The sequence below is a fragment of the Nicotiana sylvestris genome, chromosome 3, assembly GCF_000393655.2.
Source record: "Nicotiana sylvestris chromosome 3, ASM39365v2, whole genome shotgun sequence".
Lineage (NCBI taxonomy): Eukaryota > Viridiplantae > Streptophyta > Magnoliopsida > Solanales > Solanaceae > Nicotiana > Nicotiana sylvestris.
The window spans coordinates 121488425-121511374 of NC_091059.1; the positions used below are offsets into that span (position 1 = coordinate 121488425).

General features: G+C 37.0%; 1 protein-coding gene across 1 annotated transcript; it reads right to left on the minus strand.

Moving 5' to 3' along the window:
- Positions 1-8680: 8680 nt before the first annotated feature.
- On the minus strand, positions 8681-11550 carry LOC104239026 (uncharacterized). The gene has a single exon (XM_009793561.2). It carries the CDS (start codon positions 11169-11171, stop codon positions 8874-8876), a length of 2298 nt encoding a protein of 765 aa, XP_009791863.1. The 5' UTR covers positions 11172-11550; the 3' UTR covers positions 8681-8873.
- Between the last annotated feature and the right edge of the window lie 11400 nt (positions 11551-22950).

Consider the following 22950-nt stretch of genomic DNA (forward strand, 5'->3'; position numbering starts at 1 on the left):
TCTCATGTTCAAGTTTGTGTAATGCTTTTATTAGCTAAAACTCGACATTACTAAAGTACTTCATGACTCTTTATAGGTGCATTGTGTTTTGCTCTTGCATCACTAGATGTATCATTTGAAGCTTTGGTTCTTGTATGGATTGTTTCTCCGAAATGGATTTAAACAAGTCAAAACTAAAACCAGTGGATCAATAAAGAATAAGTTACAAAGTTTCGTGACTCTGTATTTGCACGAACATCTTTGGCTCAATTTAATACAACTGGAAACACGTGACTTTAACTGGAATCTAGAATATTTTTTAGTATAGAGAAAAAAATGATAAAATTTAAAAGGTAACGTGAAGTTGGTAATCATTATGTGAATAAATTTCTAGTATTCTACCATTTTATTATTGAACATGCGTAACTTATGAACATCCTATTCTCACCTTAATTCCTCACAGTCTTGTAAATAAAACAAGTTTTACCTATATGGTCGAATTTTGTGAACAGTTTGTACCACGTTTGCATAACTTTTGAATAAGGCGCTTCGTCAATCTGGCAAGACTTATGTACCAAAATTATGCTCCGAGACTATTTTTGCACAAATTCCTTAAACAGGAACAAAAGTTAAATAGCTGCGCGAAAATATCGTATTTGTGCAAATCTCCCGTTTAAACCAAACAACTTTCAATTCAGTGCCTTTAAAACTTGAAAAAAACTGGATGAAAATGGTGGCAAGCAGGCTCAAAGCAAATGGATGACAATATTGGGCTAAAATCATGAGTTCCGTTTGCCCCCAATTTAGATATTATCTCTAGTCCATATGGTCTGTTTTCTAAGGGCTTTACACACTAATTAATAAAAACATCTACTAACCTCAACCATAAAAAAGATCTCTCTAAGTCTAAACTATCCTATCCTTTCTCAATCTCGGAATGCCTCATTAAATTAACACTCCATTCATTAGAAGAGTAAGTTATATATTTGAAAAAAAGTACTGTAGTAACTAGAGTAATATTTGGGACAGGAGGGAGTAATGATTATTAACCCAAATTGTTATTGAGAAAGAAAATGATTATTTCCATATGTAGCCTATACTAAATGGAGAAAAGAAAAGAAAAAGGTGCAAAGCATTTACAGATTGCGAAAATGGTGGATCAGTTACAAACAAAAGCTAGACGTAGAAAGTATGTAGTAATAAACAATTGTGGACCCAAAAAGTGATGGACCATTTGGTAGATAATGCGTTACTTTTTTAGACTGTAATAGAAATGATATGTTTTAGGTATGTGGTCACTTTATTTCACCGTACAAGATATGTAATAATAGAAGCACAGGAATATAACCAAAATAATAATAGTAATAATTAGAGGTTGGTTATAATTACAGTGAACCGTAATAATAACCATATATAACCAAAGTAGAGATTTGATGGCACTAATCATTTATTCCTCTATTGGCAGACAATGATTTTACTTATGTAAAATTGTACTGAATTACATAAAAACTGCTTCCTAAGAAAATTTGAACTTAATATTTTCTGCATTACAACTTGTACAACTGTTAAAGCAGAAACATCAATCTTCAAAAAGTTAAAGAAGTATTTCTCAATATTTGTATCTTTGCACTTGCCAATTCTGACTTAGATTTCGAATATAATCTACTGTTTTCTCCTCCTTTCCGCTGATGTTATTCAGTTTTAACAAATAAATCTCATATCAATTAACAGATATTAAGTGAGTGGATCGGTTTGAAGACAAATTATATTGAGACTAGTAATATTAGAACTAGTTATCGTGATATTTTTTTTTTATCGACCATTTAGTATGTTGTATTAATTATGGGATTGTCACTTATATTTCACCCTCTGGCAGATATAAGTTATCCCGGTACTATTTTTAATCCTGGGATAACTTATTCTATATTAATAACCAAACAAAGAGATAAGAACATACAAATTTTTTATGACATGATATAAAATTCTTGACATTTGAAAGAGAGGGTGTAATTTAAAATTCACAAATTTAGTGTTAGTGCCAGCAGTAACCTACCAATTATGTCTAATCAGATATATTTGTGGTTGGCTGTTTGTGTTTACCTTCAAATGGTTTAACTCAAGTGGGTATCATTACTCAAAAGCACCCAATGCTTTAAAAAAAGTCTACTCAAACGTGTATTTTCACTGTAGCAGATTAAGACGACCAAACCATAATCTAATCTAGTCTACAAAAAACATCAATAACCTTAACTCTGTGTTTGTAACAAGTTAAGGAGTAAGGACCACAAAATAACGACGATGAGATGCTTGTCTAGGACCACATTTATTATTGATGATGATACAATGAGAGAAAAAGTGATTTGAGATATTTTTCTACGGTTACAACATCTGTATTTTCTTCTTATAATTTTTTTTTGTTGGTATTAAGTATCAATTATGATATGATTAGATATGAGGAGGAAAGGCATTATGTACCTCTTCTCTACGTATTCAATTTTTTGGTCATACAATAATTAGGGGTGTCTAAGCGTAACCCTCTGTCACATTAATTATGAAATCGTAGATGATATTTTGAATTCCTTTTGTTTTTTCATAGAATTAACATCTTATAGTATAATTGCCTCGGTGAAAAATGGACTTGTGACATCACGATTTAATTGTGGGCAGAAGTGGAGATAGAAATTCAACTTTATAGGTTTTGGATTTTAAACATGACAACTTCACGTACTAATAATTGGGTACTAAATTGAAAACTTTCAGAAACCACTTGTTTTAGTGGTTATTAGCTAGTTGTAGCTACAATTTACTATATTACTTCCTATAGCTATATTTTCAGATTTTTTAGAGTGTATTCAATGCATTTAAGTTATTGTATTCATGAATACAGTAGCATTTCTAGGCGTGCAACAAGGGAATATAGCTAGACAAATTTTTGTATACGAGTGTATTCGACTGTATTCATGGCGTGAAACATGGGATTACAGCTGGACATATTATTGTATTCGACTGTATTCACGGCGTGAAACAGGGGATTACACTGTTTTTAAACGGAAAGTGAATCAATTAACATACTTAATAAACTCCTAATATAACTCAACAAACTCAATTATAACACACAAATTTTGTATTTCCACTTATAAAAACGATTCTCAACCGAAAAACACCCCCAAAATATAGCAATCTTCAGAGAAATTATATAATACATCTCAATACATAAATTATATTAATTAAAAAAAAAACATATGAATACATTCATGGAATATAGCGAGACAACGAATACAATGAAATACATAGAATACAGCGGGATACATTAAAATACAATGAAAAAAAAGACAATGAATACACTGAAATACATAGAATACAGCGAGATACATTGAAATACAATGAAAAAAAAGACAATGAGTACAATGAAATACAACGAGATACATTGAAATATATTAACAAAAAATTCAAGTTGCTCAGCTCCGAACTCCGTCGTCTTTGTTCAAGAACAGCCCTAATGTCGTCTTGTTGAAGCAGCATTAGTATCCAGTCCTCGCTCGCCATCACTGTTGCCTTCGGTTGCCGTCGATTAGCACGTAATTACCGGCGAAATAACGAAGGTTTTTGTTGATCCGATATGTTGCGTCAGAGAATGAGATTAGGAGGCTGAGGGCAGCAGTATCAATGAATAACGGCCACGGTCAAATGGTGACGGTGGCAATTGCTCCAGCGTCCGGCAGAGGAGAAAACATCGAAAAGTAGAGAGAGATGGAGAATAGATATGGGGTAGGGGATAGGAGAAATTTGAGGGGATACGAGAGAGAAAAATAATCCAAAGCTTATTTTATGACTTAAGGGTAGGAGATGACCATAAATAGATATTTGCCTATAAAAAAACAAAAGAAAGCTATGGAATATAATTTTTTAAAAGGGTATTTATTTAAAATAAATAAGGTATCAACCTTTGCTATAGGATGTAACTAATCCTTCTAAGAGAAAATTTAATATTTATACAAATTTAATAAACTTCTTAACATTAATATAATATTTAAACAAAAGTTATTGGAATCAGCCAAACACGTAGATGAGCTTCTATCTCCGCCCGTGATTGTGGGTATAGCCAAACACGTAGTCAAACTTCTAGCTCCGATTCTGATTGTGGGCTCTTAGTCATTGAACTGTCTCGCCGGAACGGATGAAACTTTGTGAAAATAGCACGGGCTAGCCAGTTTTCGGACTGGTAATTGAAAAATAGTCAGCGTTTGCAAAAGTCATTGATAAATAGCCACTATTTTGCTGCAACACGAGAAGTTCCATCATAATATACTCGAGATTGGTGCACATGCGTATGAGCTTCGGGCATATTATGCTGGAGCTACAGTATATTATGCTGGAACTCCAGTATATTATGCCGGAAGTTCACATGTAAAAAATTCGAATTCCAGTATATTATGCTAGAATATTTTTCGGATTTTTAACAGTGTTTTTAAATTTATCTTTACATGAAAAGTGACTATTTTATTTCAATTACTTTTGAAACTGTGGCTATTATTTAATTACCATTTGTAAATCTGGCTATTTTTTAATTTCGCACTGAAACTTTTGGTAAAGATACATGAGCACAATTTGTTTAAAAGGGTCATCACATGGAAAAACTGTTATAATTTATTTATATAATTTAAACAGACACAACGAGAGCCAGTGCCAAAAGTCTTCACATTAGGTGCGAAAGGCAACTCCTTAACTATATAAAGAAATTCGTAACGCTACGAAAGAGGTCGTACACCTTTTAGAATGCAACAGGAGCAAAGCTGCTTCTAAAATAAGAAAAACAAGATATCATTCACATCCACCACTCTCCATTATAAACGATTTATCTCCACTGTGGTTGAATCACAAGGAAGAACATATAGTAGAGTAGATTCCATCGTATGCCACAATTTTTTTATAACTGTAGTGTCCGGTCCAACTTGCACACGCTTCGACTAATTGCACGCTACCTGCTACCTCTTACAAACACGTGTAACTCTATGGTATGCCACAAGGTTATCAGTATAAAAATACAATAAGCTAATATTCAAGTAGAACATTTCTATTTTTAGTGAACGTTTACAAACTATTGGAACTCTATCCAAGTACTATCAGTAGGAAAATTCACATCAAAACTCGTCATTCCCTAGCTAAGATAACTCAAATCCAATAAAACAAGGTGTAAAGAGAAGACAGAAGAAGCATTTCGAAGCAATGAAAATTACACCATGTAATTCCAGCTTTCAATAATAATTCAGATGTTATCAAGATTAGTATGAAGTGGGCAGAAATACAGATTTTTTTTTTGAAAAGGGCAGCCCAGTGCACTAAGCTCCTGCTATGCGCAAGGTCCCGGAAAGAGCCGAACCGCAAGGGTCTATCGCACGCAGTCTTACCCTACATTTTTTTGCAGGAGGCTGTTTCCACGGCTCGAGAATCCATGACCTCCTGGTCACATGACAACAACGTTACCAGTTACGCCAAGGCTCCCCGATGTAGAGATTTTTTTTTTTTAAAAAGAAAAGGGCATCCTGGTGCACAAAACATCCTGCATCCGCACTCCCATAATGTGATGTAGATAGCCTACCCTAATGCAAGCATTCATGGCTGCTTCCACGGCTCGAAACCGCGACGTATACATCACATGGAGACTATAACTGCTCCCTTTGGAGCAGATACAGAGATAAATGAAAAGAAAATGGTAATAATGGGGGGAGCATTAAAAGTGTGTAGATTCTCGTAGAAAAAGAGTGATTTCCTGTTGATAATCATCATTCTGCTTCACCCTTTTTAAAACAGGAACATGTCAACATTTGAACTATGAAACCAAAAACCATACCATACGAGCGAAAAAGGGTTATTCCTCCAGTTGGTTGAGCAGTCTATTAGTAGTTAGCAATTATCAGCACATTCCTCTTGTCCCTCCCATCAATTAGTACCTATGGCAAATTCTATAGGCAAATTAACATGAGCAGTACCATATCACCTCCAGAAAAATCGGCTTTTTAATTCCTTTTGGCCCTTCCCAACTTCTCTTCACTTGTACAATACACATCTTTTGTCCTGCAAGATCAAGAAATTAGTTTTGACGAAATTTTTGTTTCAAGAAAAAATCTGATAACTGTAGCTAAGTTATGATTGAAGATTCCGTAAAGCGGCAAAACTTTATAACAATAACTAGAACTAGAATAGGATACCAAATAAATCATACAACCCATATGCAGCAGTGTCCTACCTTCTGTATTTTCCATCTCTTCACCTTTTTCACCATCCCCTGGTACTATTGCACATTAAAGATGTTAATGAATAATCATAAACATGTCCAGTAGAGTGGATATTTACATGTAGGTACGATACGAACAATGCCATGTTAAGATTGTCCACAAGTCAGCCACAAGAAAGGAATTAAGTGATGATTAAAGTATCCTATTTCAGCATAATTATAAACTAACAATCATTTCATAGAGGTTTCCAATACCAGAATTCGTTAAATAACCAATGGAACCAGTAAGTCAACCTGTACGTCATGAATTTCAGGTATTCTTTAAAATCTACAGAAACTGTATCTATAAAGACAAAATATTAGAGTGCAAAATTGAGGTAAAAGAAATACTGGATTAAAACTTAGTAATGTCCTATATCAGCAGTGTATCTATGAAAAATTAATGTGTGAGATGACATGAAGAAAAAAAACAGCATGCCTCCATAAATACAATTATCTTAATAGTCAACGTTACAGGCAGCAAAGTAGAGCCAGAAGTCAGTTGAAATTCGTTGAAAAATCTTTTCAGCTATGATATACAATCCATGATGCAGACAACGCCCCTTGCTTACAGTTTGCTCAAAGTAGCTTTTTTCAATCAGGTGAACTGACCAAATACTAAGCAAAAACTTTAACTTTCAAGTTTTCAATATTCAAATTCTGGTGTGAAATTTTCAAACAAAGTACCAGCTTGTATGAAAGAAAGATAGATGATCATGATGTTTACAAAAATAGTTAACCTAAAGATTTTTAAACAGTCTTTGCTCAAAGGAACAAATATTAAACAAGTAAACAGAAAGAAAGAGAGATCTTCCTCTCTAATCCTTACTCTTCTTGATACACCGTCTGAAGTGCTGACGTGGAAATCTAGTCATTCACTCGCCTTCTTCTGGCGACAAGGATCTGCCTCCGGACTGTTCTTAGGTTGACTCATTTTTAAAAGCATATCTGATTTTCCATGCAACCAACAATGAAGAGAAACTTGACTAGAGAAAAGAAGCACACTAAATTCAGACAACTATTCTACACGTCTTCCAATAGTTAAACTTTTCCTAATGGAAAATTATTCACTTCATATAGCTAACATCTTCAAGTTGCTTACCCGTTCAACTTTGTCGAATGCTATGCATACAATAACAACTGTTGAAGCAACCCAACATAAGCATATAAAATTAGCACAAGTCGATGATCTCATAGCCAAGAATAGCTAAAAGGCACCACCTTATTTCCACCCTAAGAGGTCTTCAACAACAACAACAACAAACCCAGTTTGATCCCAACATGTGGGGTTTGGGGAGGGTAGTCTGTACGCAGACCTTACCCCTACCTAATGCAGGTAGAGAGGCTGTTTCCAATAGACCCTCGGCTCAGGAAGGGCAAGAAGAAGAAGAAGGAAGCAAGGAAGAAAGATAGAAGAGAAAAAGGGAGAGATAAAGGATAAGTAGTATCAAATAATAGCAACAGGGAATACAATACCTAAGGCGAACAAAATCACATATCGTAATAAAAATCTAAGAATATGAAGGGACATGCACGCTACTAAGCCTATCGGTAAACACTATAAACTACCTACTAACCTTCTACCTTAATCCTCGACCTCCACACCCTCCTAACTTAAGTTTTGATAATTCTCACAAGTCCATATATATCACACATAGCACCTAAAAGGACTTCACCATGGATAAATAGATGAATATTCAAAAGCAAAGTTGAAATTAAGCAAGTACATGGCAAAAGCAAGGAGTATAATAGCCTTATTCAGAAGCTCACATATTGATTAATTGAAACACACAGTTTGGTATAAGCTTTAGCATTTAGGCTAGTAAAGCTGAGAAAGGATTGCCCAGATATAAGTTCACTCAACTGTATGGATAATGAATCCAAGTTGGTTCAATATGAGAAATTTCAGCATGCCTTAGGCTTGGGAAGCAATAATGCAAACTGAAGTTGAAAATATTAGTTAGTTTTTTCCTTTGTTTTTCCCATAACATTTTTATTAATTTAAAACAGGCCAGGTAACTCAATACATGTAAAGTTGGATATACGAAGGCAAAAGCAACTTCGATGGTTGAGGACATCTGGTATTCACGGTTATGGTTAGAATGTAAAGTGACACATAAATCTGGTGAAAAATACTTTAGGTTAGTTTCAAAAACTTTGTTTGAACCTCCTGATCTTTTTTGCTGACAACCACCAAATTAAACAAGTTGGGCACTTCCAAAACACTCTTATATCTGCAAGAAATGAAATGAGCTACATGCAGCTTTAGAACATAAGTTAGGATGCCCCTGATCCAACTTATTGTCAAAGATCTTGATATTAGCCTAAAATATGCAAGAGTTAAGCAAATATTCCCTTCTGTCCTTGGAAAAGTTTATGATAACAAACAAGAATGAACATTTTTCTTCAGAAAAAAAGTACTCTAGCTTCACATGTAACAGGATGTTATATCATCAATAGGCAATTGAAGGAATTACAGAGCTCAATTTCCTCATATTGTCTACACACAATATCTCCAAAACCATCTATTAGAAGTAACAAATGGAGGAAAGAGAAATTAAAGAATTTATACACCCGACTTATCAATATTCTACAACAGTTAAGAGATTAAGAAAATAAATTAAACTGAGTGTGCATCTACAAAGACTTCATTGAACATGTCATCCTCACCATTTGCTGTAGTAAGCATATCCGCGTCCTTCTCCTCGTCACTGGAAAAATCCCGTTTCTCAAGTTTTGCATGAGCTGCAATGAAGATCATTCTTTGAGCCCTATCCATGCCAACCCTCGAGTTCCCTTGCAGAGAAACCCATCTCATAAAGGACCAGTTACATTTAAATCTGCATGAGGTCGCCTGAAGGAAGAGAAGCCTAACCGCAACCTTACCCAATGACTTGAACTCTTTTAGGCAAGTTTCCCATACAAGCCTACTACTCTGAGGATTTGCAATTTTCATTCGCCCCGTTACTGGATCTCGCTGCTTTACTTGAACAGCCTGAGCATACAGTGGGTCGAGCCCTTCTAACCTCCATTTCATAAGCTCCATTAGTGCAATGGGAGCTTCCTCCCTCGGTACTAGCCGTGTTATAAGCTTGTCTATGTCCTTCTCTTGATCATGTGTCAGACGTTTAAATGGTGGAAGGTACTTCCCACTTGCATCCCTCACTAAGTATAATGGATCAAGTACAAATGCAGCTGCCCATGCAGGATGATAGTTTCTCTTGAACCGCGCATCAATTATCTTCTCAATAGGGCCCTCAGTAATGCTAAATTTGGCACACCAGTCCTTTACTTTAGCTCTCAACTCCTCCCAAAGAAGAAGACACTGACCAACTAAGGGTCTCTCAGCCTCAATGTCATCAGCCATCTCCTTAATCAGTTTCACTAGTGAATGAGCAGCCTCCACATCATTCCAAAACCCAACATCCTGTATCATCTCCGCCACTTCTCTAGCAACAGGATCCTCTATGCATGAGACCTTATAGGAATCATCCACCACTACTAGCTGCAGAATTCGAGCATAACTTAGTATATCCTCCAACATTGCGATAACAGGACCAAAGTTCTTAGATAAATTGCAGTCAGCTGAAGGAACTCTAATCAACCCTGCAAGCTCAACGCCACATGATCTGAACTTCCTAAAATGATTTCTGATCTGAGACTTGCTATTGAAAAGATTTGCAATCTTGAAACAATTATCAGTAACAGTTTTAAAAAGTGGAAGCTCTCTACTAAAGTCTTTCAACAAACTAATAACTCCATGAAGTTGGCATGAGAGATTAACCATCCAATGATTTCGAACCTCCAAATTCCGCAATGCCTTACCTTTATACTTATCCGCGACTATTCCTACACATCTTTGAACAACATTACCACACAACCCTTTAATCGTTTCACTTAAGACTTCCTCCGCATACTCAGATGGCACCAAACCCCCCTTATACACTGCCTTATGAAATACATTAGTACCATTAGGTAGATTTACAATAAATTTAATCACAGTTTCTTCCCCATACTTACAAATATCCCTCCCCCATCCATCTGAAGCAACCTGAAAAAATGCTGCATCGCGGATTCTGGTTTCGGACTCCATTCTTGCTTCTTCAAACTTAGAATCAAGCTTTTCTCCCACAAAGTCCTTCCTCGAAACCGCGGGCAAGCCTACTTGGTTAAGGAAAGCTTTGAACTTTGGATGCTCAATGCTTGAAAGTGTGACTGTCCCACAGGACTCGTAAAACCAATCAGCTAACAAATTGAAAGCTGAATCAACCTGGTCCTTACTCAAAGCTGGACCAGGGGAAGAACCTTTCAAACTTTTAAGCTTCTTTACACTATCTTCAAACATAGCTAAAGCACCCAAATCCTCTTTCCCACCTGACAACACCAAATGCTGCTGATGATGATGATGATGATGATGATTATGATGATTCAAACCCATGTGGGCCACAATTTCTTGGGCTGTTTGGACTGGTGAATAGCCCATTTCACCCCTGTAATTGTCCACCAATCCAACTTGGTGGTGGGAACTTGACGAAGTACCAGTTTGTGGTGAACTTCGCTTGCGATGATTCTGTGAAGAAGGTGAAGCTAAAGGGGGTAATTGTGAAATGGGCCTTAAGACAGAGCCAAAATTGGGACAAGTGCCTCTCTTAAGATGCTCTGTAGCAGTACGAGATGGGTTTGAAGCTGAAAACGCAGCGTCACACAAAGTGCACTTGAGTTTCACTGCTTTAGGGAGGTTTGTTTCTGGGTTTTGAATCAGAATGGGCTCGAGATGAGCCCAGTACCATGCTCCTTTCCCTTTGATAGCTTTTGTACGGACCGCAACTAGCCCTTCATATCGCTTGTTCACCGCTTTCGCCGCCACGTCTTCGCCAGAAGTTAACGCGTCAAGTGGGTTAGCATTCACGTTAGCCATTTCACAAGAATAACAGCGAAAAAAATTAGGAGCTTTTGTAGGTCTATTATACTGTTGCTGAGCTTGTTATCCACTTCAGTGTGTCTTTGAGTATCATCATTGTGTTGGCTTAAATTTTGAGCTCCGGTGAAAAAAATTCGATGTATACGAGGTGGGTTTTCGGATATGCCGGAGTCCCATGCCGGAAACCGGCGACCCAATCGGCGAATGAGGAACAACTGAGAAGACAAAACTGGTATGTAGATTATATGTTTGAGTGAATGCTTAACTGAATCTGTAGTAAAATTGGTGTTTGACAGAAGAGAAATTAGGAGCAAGAATGGTATTGGTGAGGAAAAGAAAGAGACTACTACTTCATTGGAGTCTTATTGTGCTACTTTTGTCGTTGAGAAATGAGAAGACAACCTGCGGGGTAGGAGGGGGGGTGGGGGTGTAAAACCTGGTATCACGTGCTGATAAAAGCGCGTGTGCAAAATCTACCTAAACGGTGGCTTTAGATTTGTCAACAGGAGAAGAGGGTGGAGCCCGTGAGATTTTTTTTGCTGCTAATTTAAAAAAAAAAAAATAGACCAATGGAAATTGACTCCTCCACTTATGGTCAACACTGGAGACTGATCACTGCTCAGGCTGACATCAAAGTAGAACAATTTTTAGTAGAAAATGAAATTCACCTTTGACAGCTGGGAATTTCTATTTTTCTACCAATCCAAAATAGTGTATAAGATTGTGTTTTGGCAAAAATCTTTTAATTTTGACTTGGTGACGGTATTGTGATTAAATGGCTCATATGATTACGAAATTCCAATTTGGATTACTCACGAAAATTTTCCAATATTAGCTTATCTTATATTAAACCAAATTGGTTTCACTTTCTTAATGCACAAAATGAGCGTTACTTTGAAGGCATCTACTACGATAGTGCAGATTTGATTAGTTTTATACAGGATAATATGGATTAATTCGCGCGCATTTCATCTTTAAGTAGTATAGTTGTTATCTTTTATTAACATACTTGTTGAGTAATTTTGTGATATTCCCGAGCCTCGGGTAGAGGTAAGATTTGTGTATACGCTACTCTCCCCATACCTCATTACTAGAATTTTACTAGATCATTGTTGTTGTTATTATTGAGTAATTTTGTGCATTAAAGCTTAGACGAAAGAAAATCACCAAAATAAATTTATTTTTATTGAAAATTGAACTATTATGAATTTTTATAGTTTTCACATTTTATGTACTCCAGTAACTGCGGCTTAATTCTATGTAATAATATGTGGATTTTATTTTTATCAGAAGAGTTTGATTGAATTGTAAAATATGTCATTACACAGTATTTAGCTAAAGAAAACTTTATATCAGTATGCACACCCTTGCAGCTAGATCAAAACTAAATAGCTTCTTGATTACTAATTGACAAAAAGTTAGATCTGAAAAATAAGGATTATGTAAAATGAAGTTAATTAAACTTTTAAAAAATGGCCAAGTAGTATAAGAGCTAATTAAAAGTGCTCCGAGTATCACTTAATTTTCTCCTAAGGAGTCTTATTTCCATGAGATATTTTGGAGTATCCACATTATTATTGCCCTTAAAATAATTATTGTAGCTAATGTAACCATCCCTCCGGCAATAATGAACAACAAAAGACTAATTACTGCATTGCCGTTCAATATTTTCAATAATTACTTGTGGATTTTACATATATTTTTAACAAAAAGAGTATCACTAAGCTAATGAAGTCATAATGTAGGCTCAATTAGTGGGATAATAAGTCAGACGCATTAATCACCTCATATATACTAAATTACACGAAGTCATGGCAGTTCATAATAAGCATCACACAAAATCATTATAATGTTAGAAAGCTTTTATAACGAAAAAAATTAGGAAGGTTGATATCTAAATCATAAATCCTTAGCATTTGGTGAAGTGCTTAATGATTATTTATATAAAAGCACGACTAATTGCTACCTGTTTGGTATCCCGTAATCAGTTCCATAAAAGGAGCAATAAGCATGATTAGTATATTGGATTATGGTGGTTATAAGCACTTGAATGGTTTAGTTGGATTAAACCATAAGCAACAGTCAAGAAGGAGATAATAAACACGTTGTTCGTTTGGAGTTGAGTTATTCTACCTGTATCTAGGAGCGGATCAACAATGTAATGTGAGTATAGATCCACGTGAATTTAGTATTTTTTGCTCAATCTAAATATATTTTAGGGGCAAATACATTATTATTGTAATGGATTCATTTAAACTCAGAATTTTTTATGTTGAGCATAATTTTATGCGTAAAAGTTCATTAAAACAACAACACATAATGGATTCGAATCCATAATTAAAAAATATAAGGAGTTTAATGCTAATAACTTTAAAGAATAAAACTCATAAAGTTTTATCTATAAGTATTTTACTATGAACTTAATTATTATTAGTATAATATACTTGAGTTCCTTTTAAAAATTCATAAACTTCAAATTCTGGATTCATCTCTATTTGTTTCACTTAAATATGTATATACACTCAAACCTCTCTATAACAGTCTCGTTTATTCCGATATTTTTTGGCTGTTATAGTGAAGTGTTGTTATAGAGACATATATTATTACATAACATAAAAATCGATTCCGAAGAAAACTTGGCTGTTTACACGTAAAACGATACAGTTGAATTTATATGTGGTTTATAGACAAGTGAATCGATTTGATCCCAAAATGATAAATAAATTAAACAAGAATGTAAGACTTAGTGTTGAAATCGAGATAAGACATCAGAAATCTTGGTTCCGGGAGCAGAGCTTCCAAGGACAATATAACAATATTAATAAGCAAGAAGATAAAATATTATTGAGCTATTATATAGCATAAGCTTATCAGAAAATCCCCCCCCCCCCCGCCCTCCCTACAATAGATGTTGAGCTCACTATTTATAGTTGTTCCTACGATCAAGCCCCTTTTAAATAACAATTATAGGGGCCATTGAAGAATGTGTAACGGGTAGGCAATGAATGTCATATTCTTTGTAACGGACTACGTACTTAATGCTATAGAAAAATCTCCATTAAATGCTATTGGGTGGCAGGCATTTATATTGTCTTTATGAACATTATTCCCTTTGGTAACAAATGGGATTGTTGCCTTCGGACCTGATTGCCACTTACCTTGTTTTCCATTTGCCTTCTGCCCCATGTGTCGCTTTATTATGTGAGCATTTATTATGAATATAGTTTACCCTATACAGATAGTCCCCCTACTTTTCGGTGGCACATCCTTGTGTCAGCGGGAAGTTGGTGAAGATACCTTTCTTGGCGGAAAATTCTCTGATCCCATCTGAAAAATTTCTGACGGTTTATTAGACATCTCCCCACATTTAATGCCACGAACACGTGTCATCCTATGATTCAACAATACTTTCGTTGGTTCTCGAGGTAATTATGACCACGATTTAGCCGCCTATTTTTTTTTACTTATACACATCAATCTTCTCTTTTTACACTTTATAATTTTCTAAACTTTCTCAAACTCTCTTTACTGAACTCACACTTGTTTTCAACTTCCTTTAATCTTCTTATTCAAAGAAAAAACCTTTACTTCCTTCTGATAACTATGGTCTCCTCTTCCAGAAATTCAAGTGTTTCAAAGAACACTGATGATGATGCTCCTCCTACGGTGAGCACCATTATTTTGAGAAGGCTTACTATAACTAAAGACTTCAAAGAGAAGTACCCTTCTTCTAATCCCCGCACATGGGTTGTTTGGGTATATCCTTCTTCCATCTGTCATTCTAGCATCCATGTTGTGAAAGAAAACTGTGGTTGTCAAGATTTGAACATCATCGCCCCTGACTTAGTAGAGCAGGTAACCTTTTTCCAAGAAGGGTTTTACGTATGTTTATACGTACCCCTTCACTTTGGTCCCCTTCTCATTGATCAAGGGGCTTGACTTCGTTATCTTGGAGTTTTGCTTTTATTACCAAGTCTGCTTGGCACAGGTGAGTGATGAGCTTAAAATTACTTAATGTTTTGCCCACTTTGCATTTTTGATTTGGTTGACTCGATTGAGATTTGGTCTTATTTGGGTCTAATATGTTGTCTTTCAATGCAGGTGATGCAGAGGAGATCAATGGACGAATAGTGCACTTAGTGGGAGAAAACAAGTTGAGCAAGAGGTAAACTCAGGTGCGCGACCACGCACGAGTGACCCCCAGTGCGCACTTGAGCGCACAAGTGTTACAGAACTCTACCAAAGGTGCGCGACCATGAGCACGTCCAGACCCTCAGCTGCACGGCCGCGCATGTCCATCTCCAGGAATTTGACTCAGGCCTAATTTTGTAATTTTGGAGGCAGCCTTTTGACCTATATGTAACCTCCTCGTCCCAAAAAAGGGAGAGGTAATTTTGGCAACAGCTTTTGGAGAGAAGAAGTCAAGGAAACAACTGAGACTCGGAATACTTCATCCAATTCATTCAATACGCAAGTTTGTTTGATTCTGGAAATTGTAATGTTTTCCTTTTCTTCTATTACTCTTGTGACGAACAACTCCTCCACTATGGAGTAATCTTTCTTAGGGTTATTGATAGATATTATGATTGCCTATTGTCAAGGTTTGCTTTGTGTTAATTTCCTAAATTTATTGAATGTGTTATTAATTGAATTGCAAGGTCGATTGTATGTTACTTTAATCGAAAGAGAAGTGTTGCTGCAATTTGCATTGTGTTATCTAGTTTGGATTGATTTTACGCCTCTCATAGGTAATCGAAAGAGCTTATAAAGTTATCAATTAACCCAATTTGAAAGAATAGTTGAGAGACGTTCTTCGTAAGATCATTCATTCAATATATTTTTGCATATGTTCATAGAACTTGTCATTAGATTGTTTAACAGCACTCGCATTCATTCGGAAGAAAAATTTGAATCCTTAAGATAGCTAATCATCTTTTGAAATCGAAAGAGTCAATAGAAGTTAAGTGAACTTAGCATAGAGCTACCCAGAATAATAGTTGGTCATATATCTTGTCACAACCCTTATTTCTCACCTTGATATTCCATCATTGCTACTTAATTAGTCACTAAATTTCCATTATTTTCTCATAGTCGATAATCTTAGTTTTTATTCTTAGTTTGGTAATAACTCAAATCAAAGGTTTATTTTCATGAATAGTGTTAAGTTGAAGATTTATTTGGACATTATTTAAATCAATCCATGTAGAGACAATTTAATATTATACTATCTTTGACTAGCGAGCCTAAGTTTTATAAACCGATTTTGCACTCGTTAAATTTTGGCGTCGTTGCTGGGGATTGGCAAATAATATTGTTTAAAATAATTTTCGGTGCTAATTCAGGAACAATTTTATTATATTTTCCTTTTGTTGTTGTTGTTTGACTCTCTTATTATATGTGTGCAGGTAACAAGTTAAGTTCAGTGGTGTATGACTCGATCCTTCTCCAAGGAATTGGTGCCATACAATTTAGAATTAAACAAGCACTTGCGGTAGTTGAGAAGGGAGAAAGGATCGAGCGGATCATTGTTGGGTCAGATTTCGACTCAAAATACAATGGTGAACAACGAAGAGGACATGAACCTAGATGCGATAGAGGCAGCTAAACAACAGGATGCACGGTTAGCAGCTAAAGCAGCCGATAGACTTGCTGAGGAAACAGTCGAAGAGGATCGAAGGTTCAATCTCAACCGAACCATGGTCGAAGATAAATTTGAAAATACAGCTCCCAGGCCTGGGAGGTCTCTAGGAGACTATGCTAGACTGGTGTACAATCAGCGGCAATATAGTGTTAGGCCTTCACCCATTGATGCCAATAATTTTGAACTCAAATAGGGAGTCATCCAGACCATTAAGAACAACTACATATTCAGAGGCAAACCCAATGAAGATCTCAATAACCAACTGATAGACTTCGATGAAATCATGAACAGATTCCGCTATAATGGAGCTTCACATGATATTATCTACCTTAGAGCATTCCCATTCTCACTTAAGGATAATGCAAATCAGTCGTGAAGGAGTATACCCATAGGGCCAATCCGTACGTGGGAGGAGATGACTACCAAGTTCTTAGAAAAATATTTCTCTATCCGTATGTGGGAAGAGATGACTACCAAGTTCTTATAAAAAGATTTCTCTGCTGCTAAGACTGGAAGAGGGAGGAGATTCATAATTTCAGCCAAAGAGAAGGGGAGACAGTGTTCGAGGTATGGGAAAGATTTAAGGAGCTATTGCGAGGTGCCCTCACAATGGAATGGAGCAATGGATGCAACTCCAAGATTTTTGGGACGGGTTAAACCCGTCATCAATGAGATTGTTGAACAGTGCGGTTGTAGACCTTCTGGTGAAGAAAAATCCAAAAGAGATTGTTATACTTCTAAATGAACTATCTGAAGACGTAGAACAATGGTCCATTGACCAAGGAGATCGAAGGAGATCAGCAGGGGTATGCCAAGTGGAATCTTCTGTATCAATGCAAGCCCAAATTGCAGCTAGGGATAAGTACATTAAGAAACTGATGATAGCTCAGGTACAAAATCAACCGCAGATGGGATGTGACATCTGTGGACTGGGACACCCAACTCATGAGTGCCAAACCTTTAGTGTAGAAGAAGAAGTTAAGGCATTGGGGAATTTCAACAGAGGGAACTACCAAGGAGGAAGTAATTTCAATTTTATAGAATAGAGACATCTGGGGTTCTCATGGAGTTCTTCAAATGGTAGCTTGAATTCATGGCAGCAGCAAAATCCCAGAGCACTAGTGCAACGACCTCCTGGCTTCCAAAACCAACAAAGGCAACAATACTCCACAGCCCAACAATTTCAGTTTAGAAGATCTAATGAAGGCATTCATAAATAAATCAGATGAGAAGTTTGAGACTCAAGGCACAACCATCCGAATCTAAAAAGACAAATAGGACAGCTCGCATCATTATTATCAGAAAGGGCCCCGGGGACTTTGTCATCCGACACTGAGAAGAATCCAAAAGAGACAATCAAGGCCGTATCTCTTAGGAGTGGGAAAACATCAGCGGATCCCATGGCAAAACCAAGGGTTGAGAAGGTGACCAATTCAACCGAGATAGTAGAAATTGATGAGTCTTTGATTAAGGAGGATATCAGTAGCAAGGAGGTTGATAAGTAGAAGTCAAACAGTATAGTTGAAGAAAGCAAGCACAGGCCAGTGTTACCTTTTTCTCAAAAGATGAAGCGGGAGAAATTAGATAAATGCTTTGGAAAATTCTTAGAGATGTTGAAACAGCTGTATGTGAAAATCCTGTTCACCGAGGTGTTCACCCAGATGCTAGCCTATGCCAAATTCCTGAAGGAAAACCTGTCAAGTAAAACGAAACTCGAGGAAACGAAAGTGGTCAAACTCAATACACACTGCAGTGCCATTCTACATTACAAAATTCCTCAAAAGTGTGGGTATCCTGGTAGCTTCACCAAATCCTGCTCATTATGGAGCGAAAAGTTTGACAAGTCCTTGTGTGACTCACGTACATCCATTAACTTGATTCCATTATCGGTGTTCCAAAAATTGGATGGAGAACTAGGAGTGATCAAATATGTGCTAGTATCTCTGCAACTGACTGATCAGACCACGATCATACCATTGGGCATAATCGAGGACATTCTGGTGAGGATGGAGAAATTTGTCTTCCCAATAGACTTTATTATAATAAATATGGAAGTAAATAAGAAGGTACCTCCAATCTTGGGGAGACCATTCCTTTGCACTAGCCGGGCTATTCTTGATATATATAAGGGTCAACTCATGATTTGAGTAGGAAACGAAAAAGTGGTGTTTCAAATAAAGAGAATGATGAAATACCCGTGTGATGAGGCATCTGGCTTGTTGATACCCAATTTTTCCCATAATATTTTCAAAACTATGCTTTGACATCAACCAGTATTTCTTCATACAATTTCTGCATCTTTAAAATATTTTAATTAATTTATCTCAGCATTTGTTTTTATAAAACAATCACTAAATTGCATCACAAATAGTTTAATAATAATTTTGTGACTTAATTTTATTATTTGCATTTGTACTAAGTTTCAATTATTGTACAAAAAGCCCATTTGTATTTTTAGAATGCAACTGTAATTACTTTGCAACTATAGACTATACATGCATTATTACATTATTTTACCGAAAAATAGCCTTTTATATTCTTAAAATATTAAGTAATTATTTTAAAATATTTTCAAGCACAAAAATCATTTTTACAGCCTATTAGTTATTTTTAAAAATTATTTTATCAATTAAATAAGGTATTTAACAAATGGCCCCTATTTTCAAATTTAGCCTAATTGGCCAACCCAATTTTAACCCCTTATAAACCAGCCCAGAAACCCCAGGCCCAATACCCACTTGTCCGACCCAATACCCGGCCAAATTCTGGCCGTTGATCATTTTGATCAACGGTCCAGATTCATCCTTACCTATATTAAACCTAATGACCCCCCCAAGCCTCTCATTTCCCCTCCTCTCACGCCGACATTTGATCCCCACTACTCTCAAAAGCCCTCAAGTCCTAACCATAACTCACTCTCATCGTCGTTCATCTGTTGTCGTTCGTGGTGTTTCCCCACCACCATCAGGCCTCTAATGGCCTCCCTTATGTTGTTATTGACATATCTAAGGTCCTCGAGGGACCAGGGTCAGTCCATTTGCATCTATGGCCCTTTCTCTCCTGTTTCAGGCTATGTCGGTTTGATTTCGAGTAAGATCTTCCTATGTCGCCTTAGATCTATGGATTTCTAAGCCTACTTCTTCATCTTTGTGTTGTTCTTCTCGAAATCCTAATTTTTTCCTTCTGAAATGCTTAGATCTGTACAGATCTGAGATGGTTTGGACCTATTTCACATGAGTTTTACAAGAACCATCTGATTTTCGAATGATTTTCTATTTTTTCTAAACTAGGGTTTCCCGAAAATTTCTTTCTCCAAAACGTTTAATGATTTGGCCCTCATAGATGGAAAAAGGATAAACGCAGTATGTCACGGTCAGCTTTACCAGAACAGAATGTCTAGGGCTTTCAATAAAAAGGGTCAAACCAAGGAAATTTGCACCAGGACAGCTGGTACTAAAGAAGATCTTCTACATCAAGATGAAGCCAAAGGGAAATTCTCTCATAAATGGAAAGGTCCCTTCATGGTTCATAGGGTGCTAACAGAAGGAGCACTCATACTTGCAAAGATGGATGGAGAAATATGGCCAAAACTAATCAATTCAGACGCAGTAAAAAGATACTATGCTTAGACTATTTACACTTCCTCATCTAATGTAATTGAACTACGCTTAACCTGATTCCCGTTTAAGAGGGGATACGTAGGAAGCCCTGTGGGTTCGGTCATATCATAATAAAATTTCCATTTTCCCCAAGATCAGAAACTGGGGCAGAATTTTAAGGAGGACCCTCAAAATTCCGGAGCAAGTCCAGTCAATGCCAACATATGCGAGACGGTCAGAAATCAGTTAAGAAACTGGGGCAGAATTTTGATAAGGATTCTTAAAATTCTGAAGAAGGTTCAACGAGTTTGTTTCCCGAAAACAGTCGAAGGGTCATCTACCAAACTGGGGTAGAATTTTGAGGAGGACCCTCAAAATTCTAACATGAGAAAGCTGCAATATCTCTGAAATGTGTTACAGTCACTAGTTTACCTAAAAAACTACTTGGTATTTCAATATGTCTCTAATATGACTCTATTTTATCAGTAATTGCATATTTTTGAAAACTCTATTTTCGTAACAGTAAGGTGTTACCCAGGGAAACTCAAATAAGGCCTCCAGAACGGAACAAAGCAAGGCAAGCAGACAGAAGCACGAACCAACCTCCCATCACAAAACTTACAATTTTGAACGTAGGCATATTCGACGTAGCGATAGCATTCGAAAACATGTATACACAAAGTAAAGTCACTATCAGTCAGGCTATCAGACACCGAATATATCTCCAGCTAAGAAATATACTACTCTTATTTGCTACTCGCTCTTTGCATGGGACTAAGCTCTGTCCCGCGTACTTGCATGAGGCTAATCCTTGCCTCTATATTTACATGAGACTAATACTTGCCTCCATATTTTCATGAGGCTAATCCCTGCCTCCATATCTGTATGAGGCTAATCCCTACCTCTATATCTGCATGAGGCTAATCCCTGCCTCCATATCTGCATGAGGCTAATCCTTACCTCCATATTTGCTTGAGGCTAATCCTTGCTTTCATATTTGCATGAGGCTAATCTTTGCCTCCACATTTGCATGAGGCTAATCCCTACCTCTCTATCTGCATGAGGCTAATCCCTGCCTCCATATTTGCATGGGGCTAATCTCTGCCTCCATATTTGCATGAGGCTAATCCTTGCCTCCCTGTATGCATGAGGCCAATCCCTGCCTCCCTGTCTGCATGAGGCTAATACCTGCCTCCATATTTACATGAGGCTAATCCTTACGTCCATATTTGCCTGAGGCTAATCCTTGCCTCCATATTTGCATGAGGCTAATCCTTGCTCCATATTTGCATGAGGCTAATCCTTGCTCCATATCTGCATGAGGCTAATCCTTGCCTCCATACCTGTATGAGGCTAATCCTTGCCTCCATATTTGCATGAGGCTAATCCCTGCCTCCATACATGCATGAGGCTAATCCTTGCATCCATATCTACATGAAGCTAATCTTTGCCTCCATATCTGCATGAGGCTAATCCCTGCCTCCATATTTGCATGAGGCTAATCCTTGCCTCCATACTTGCACGAGGCTAATCCTTGCCTCCATATTTGCATGAGGCTAATCCTTGCCTCCATACCTGCACGAGGCTAATCCTTGCCTCCATATCTGCATGAGGCTAATACTTGCCTCCACATCCGCATGAGGCTAATCCTTGCCTCTACGTTTGCATGGGGACTAAGCATTGTCCTCCTTGCATAAATATCGATCTATTCTGGTACTATCTATTTGTTTTTTGATTGGGCTAAGCTCTGCCCTTCATCTCACAAGACTAAGCCTTGTCTTGGTAACATCATATTATTTAATCTCATGGGCTGAAATATTGCCGACCTATCCAAAGGCGTCATAGTATAAAAGGCATCATCCTCATAGTCGGAAGACACCATGCCATGGCCTGAGGATCTCTCGAATTTGCATATCATTATTCAAAGGCGTCATGGTTCGGAGGTACCATTTTCATGGCCCGAGAACATCATTTCATGGCCTGTAAATCCCTCACTAAACAATTCATGGCCCGGGACATCATGGTCTGAGGACATCATCCTTAACCGTCTGAAGACAATTTTTGTGGTCCAAAGGGAATCTGCATCAGGTTTAAATTTTCACACAAATATATGTCTTTAGCATCTCTTCATCTACATGTGACAAGTGAGCAACTGCTATCCTAGCAGGAGCGACCTCGCTCCAGTTCCTTCAACTATCTCAAACCTGAACCATTCACCATAACCACTCTTGCATCCACTCCAAAATCTCGTGTCCGTTCTTGTAATAAATTCATTTGTATATTCCACCAATGAACCCAGAACTACACGTGACCTGATTCTTGTAAAACCAGGGATATGTAGGTAGCTCAAAGACCAGAGTCCGGCCTCTATCTTTCAAAACATCCTATCCGGTCAAAATTGGCCATCATTTCTTTACCCGTAAACTTTTTCATCCTTCCTGGGTAAAGAGATGCAGTTGTTGATACCCAATTTTTCCCATAATATTTTTAAAACTATGCTTTGGCATCAACCAGTATTTCTTCATACAATTTTTGC

Excerpts from the sequence above, each read along its gene's own strand:
- LOC104239026 (XM_009793561.2), bottom strand. The coding sequence starts at position 11,171 with ATGGCTAACGTGAATGCTAACCCACTTGACGCGTTAACTTCTGGCGAA.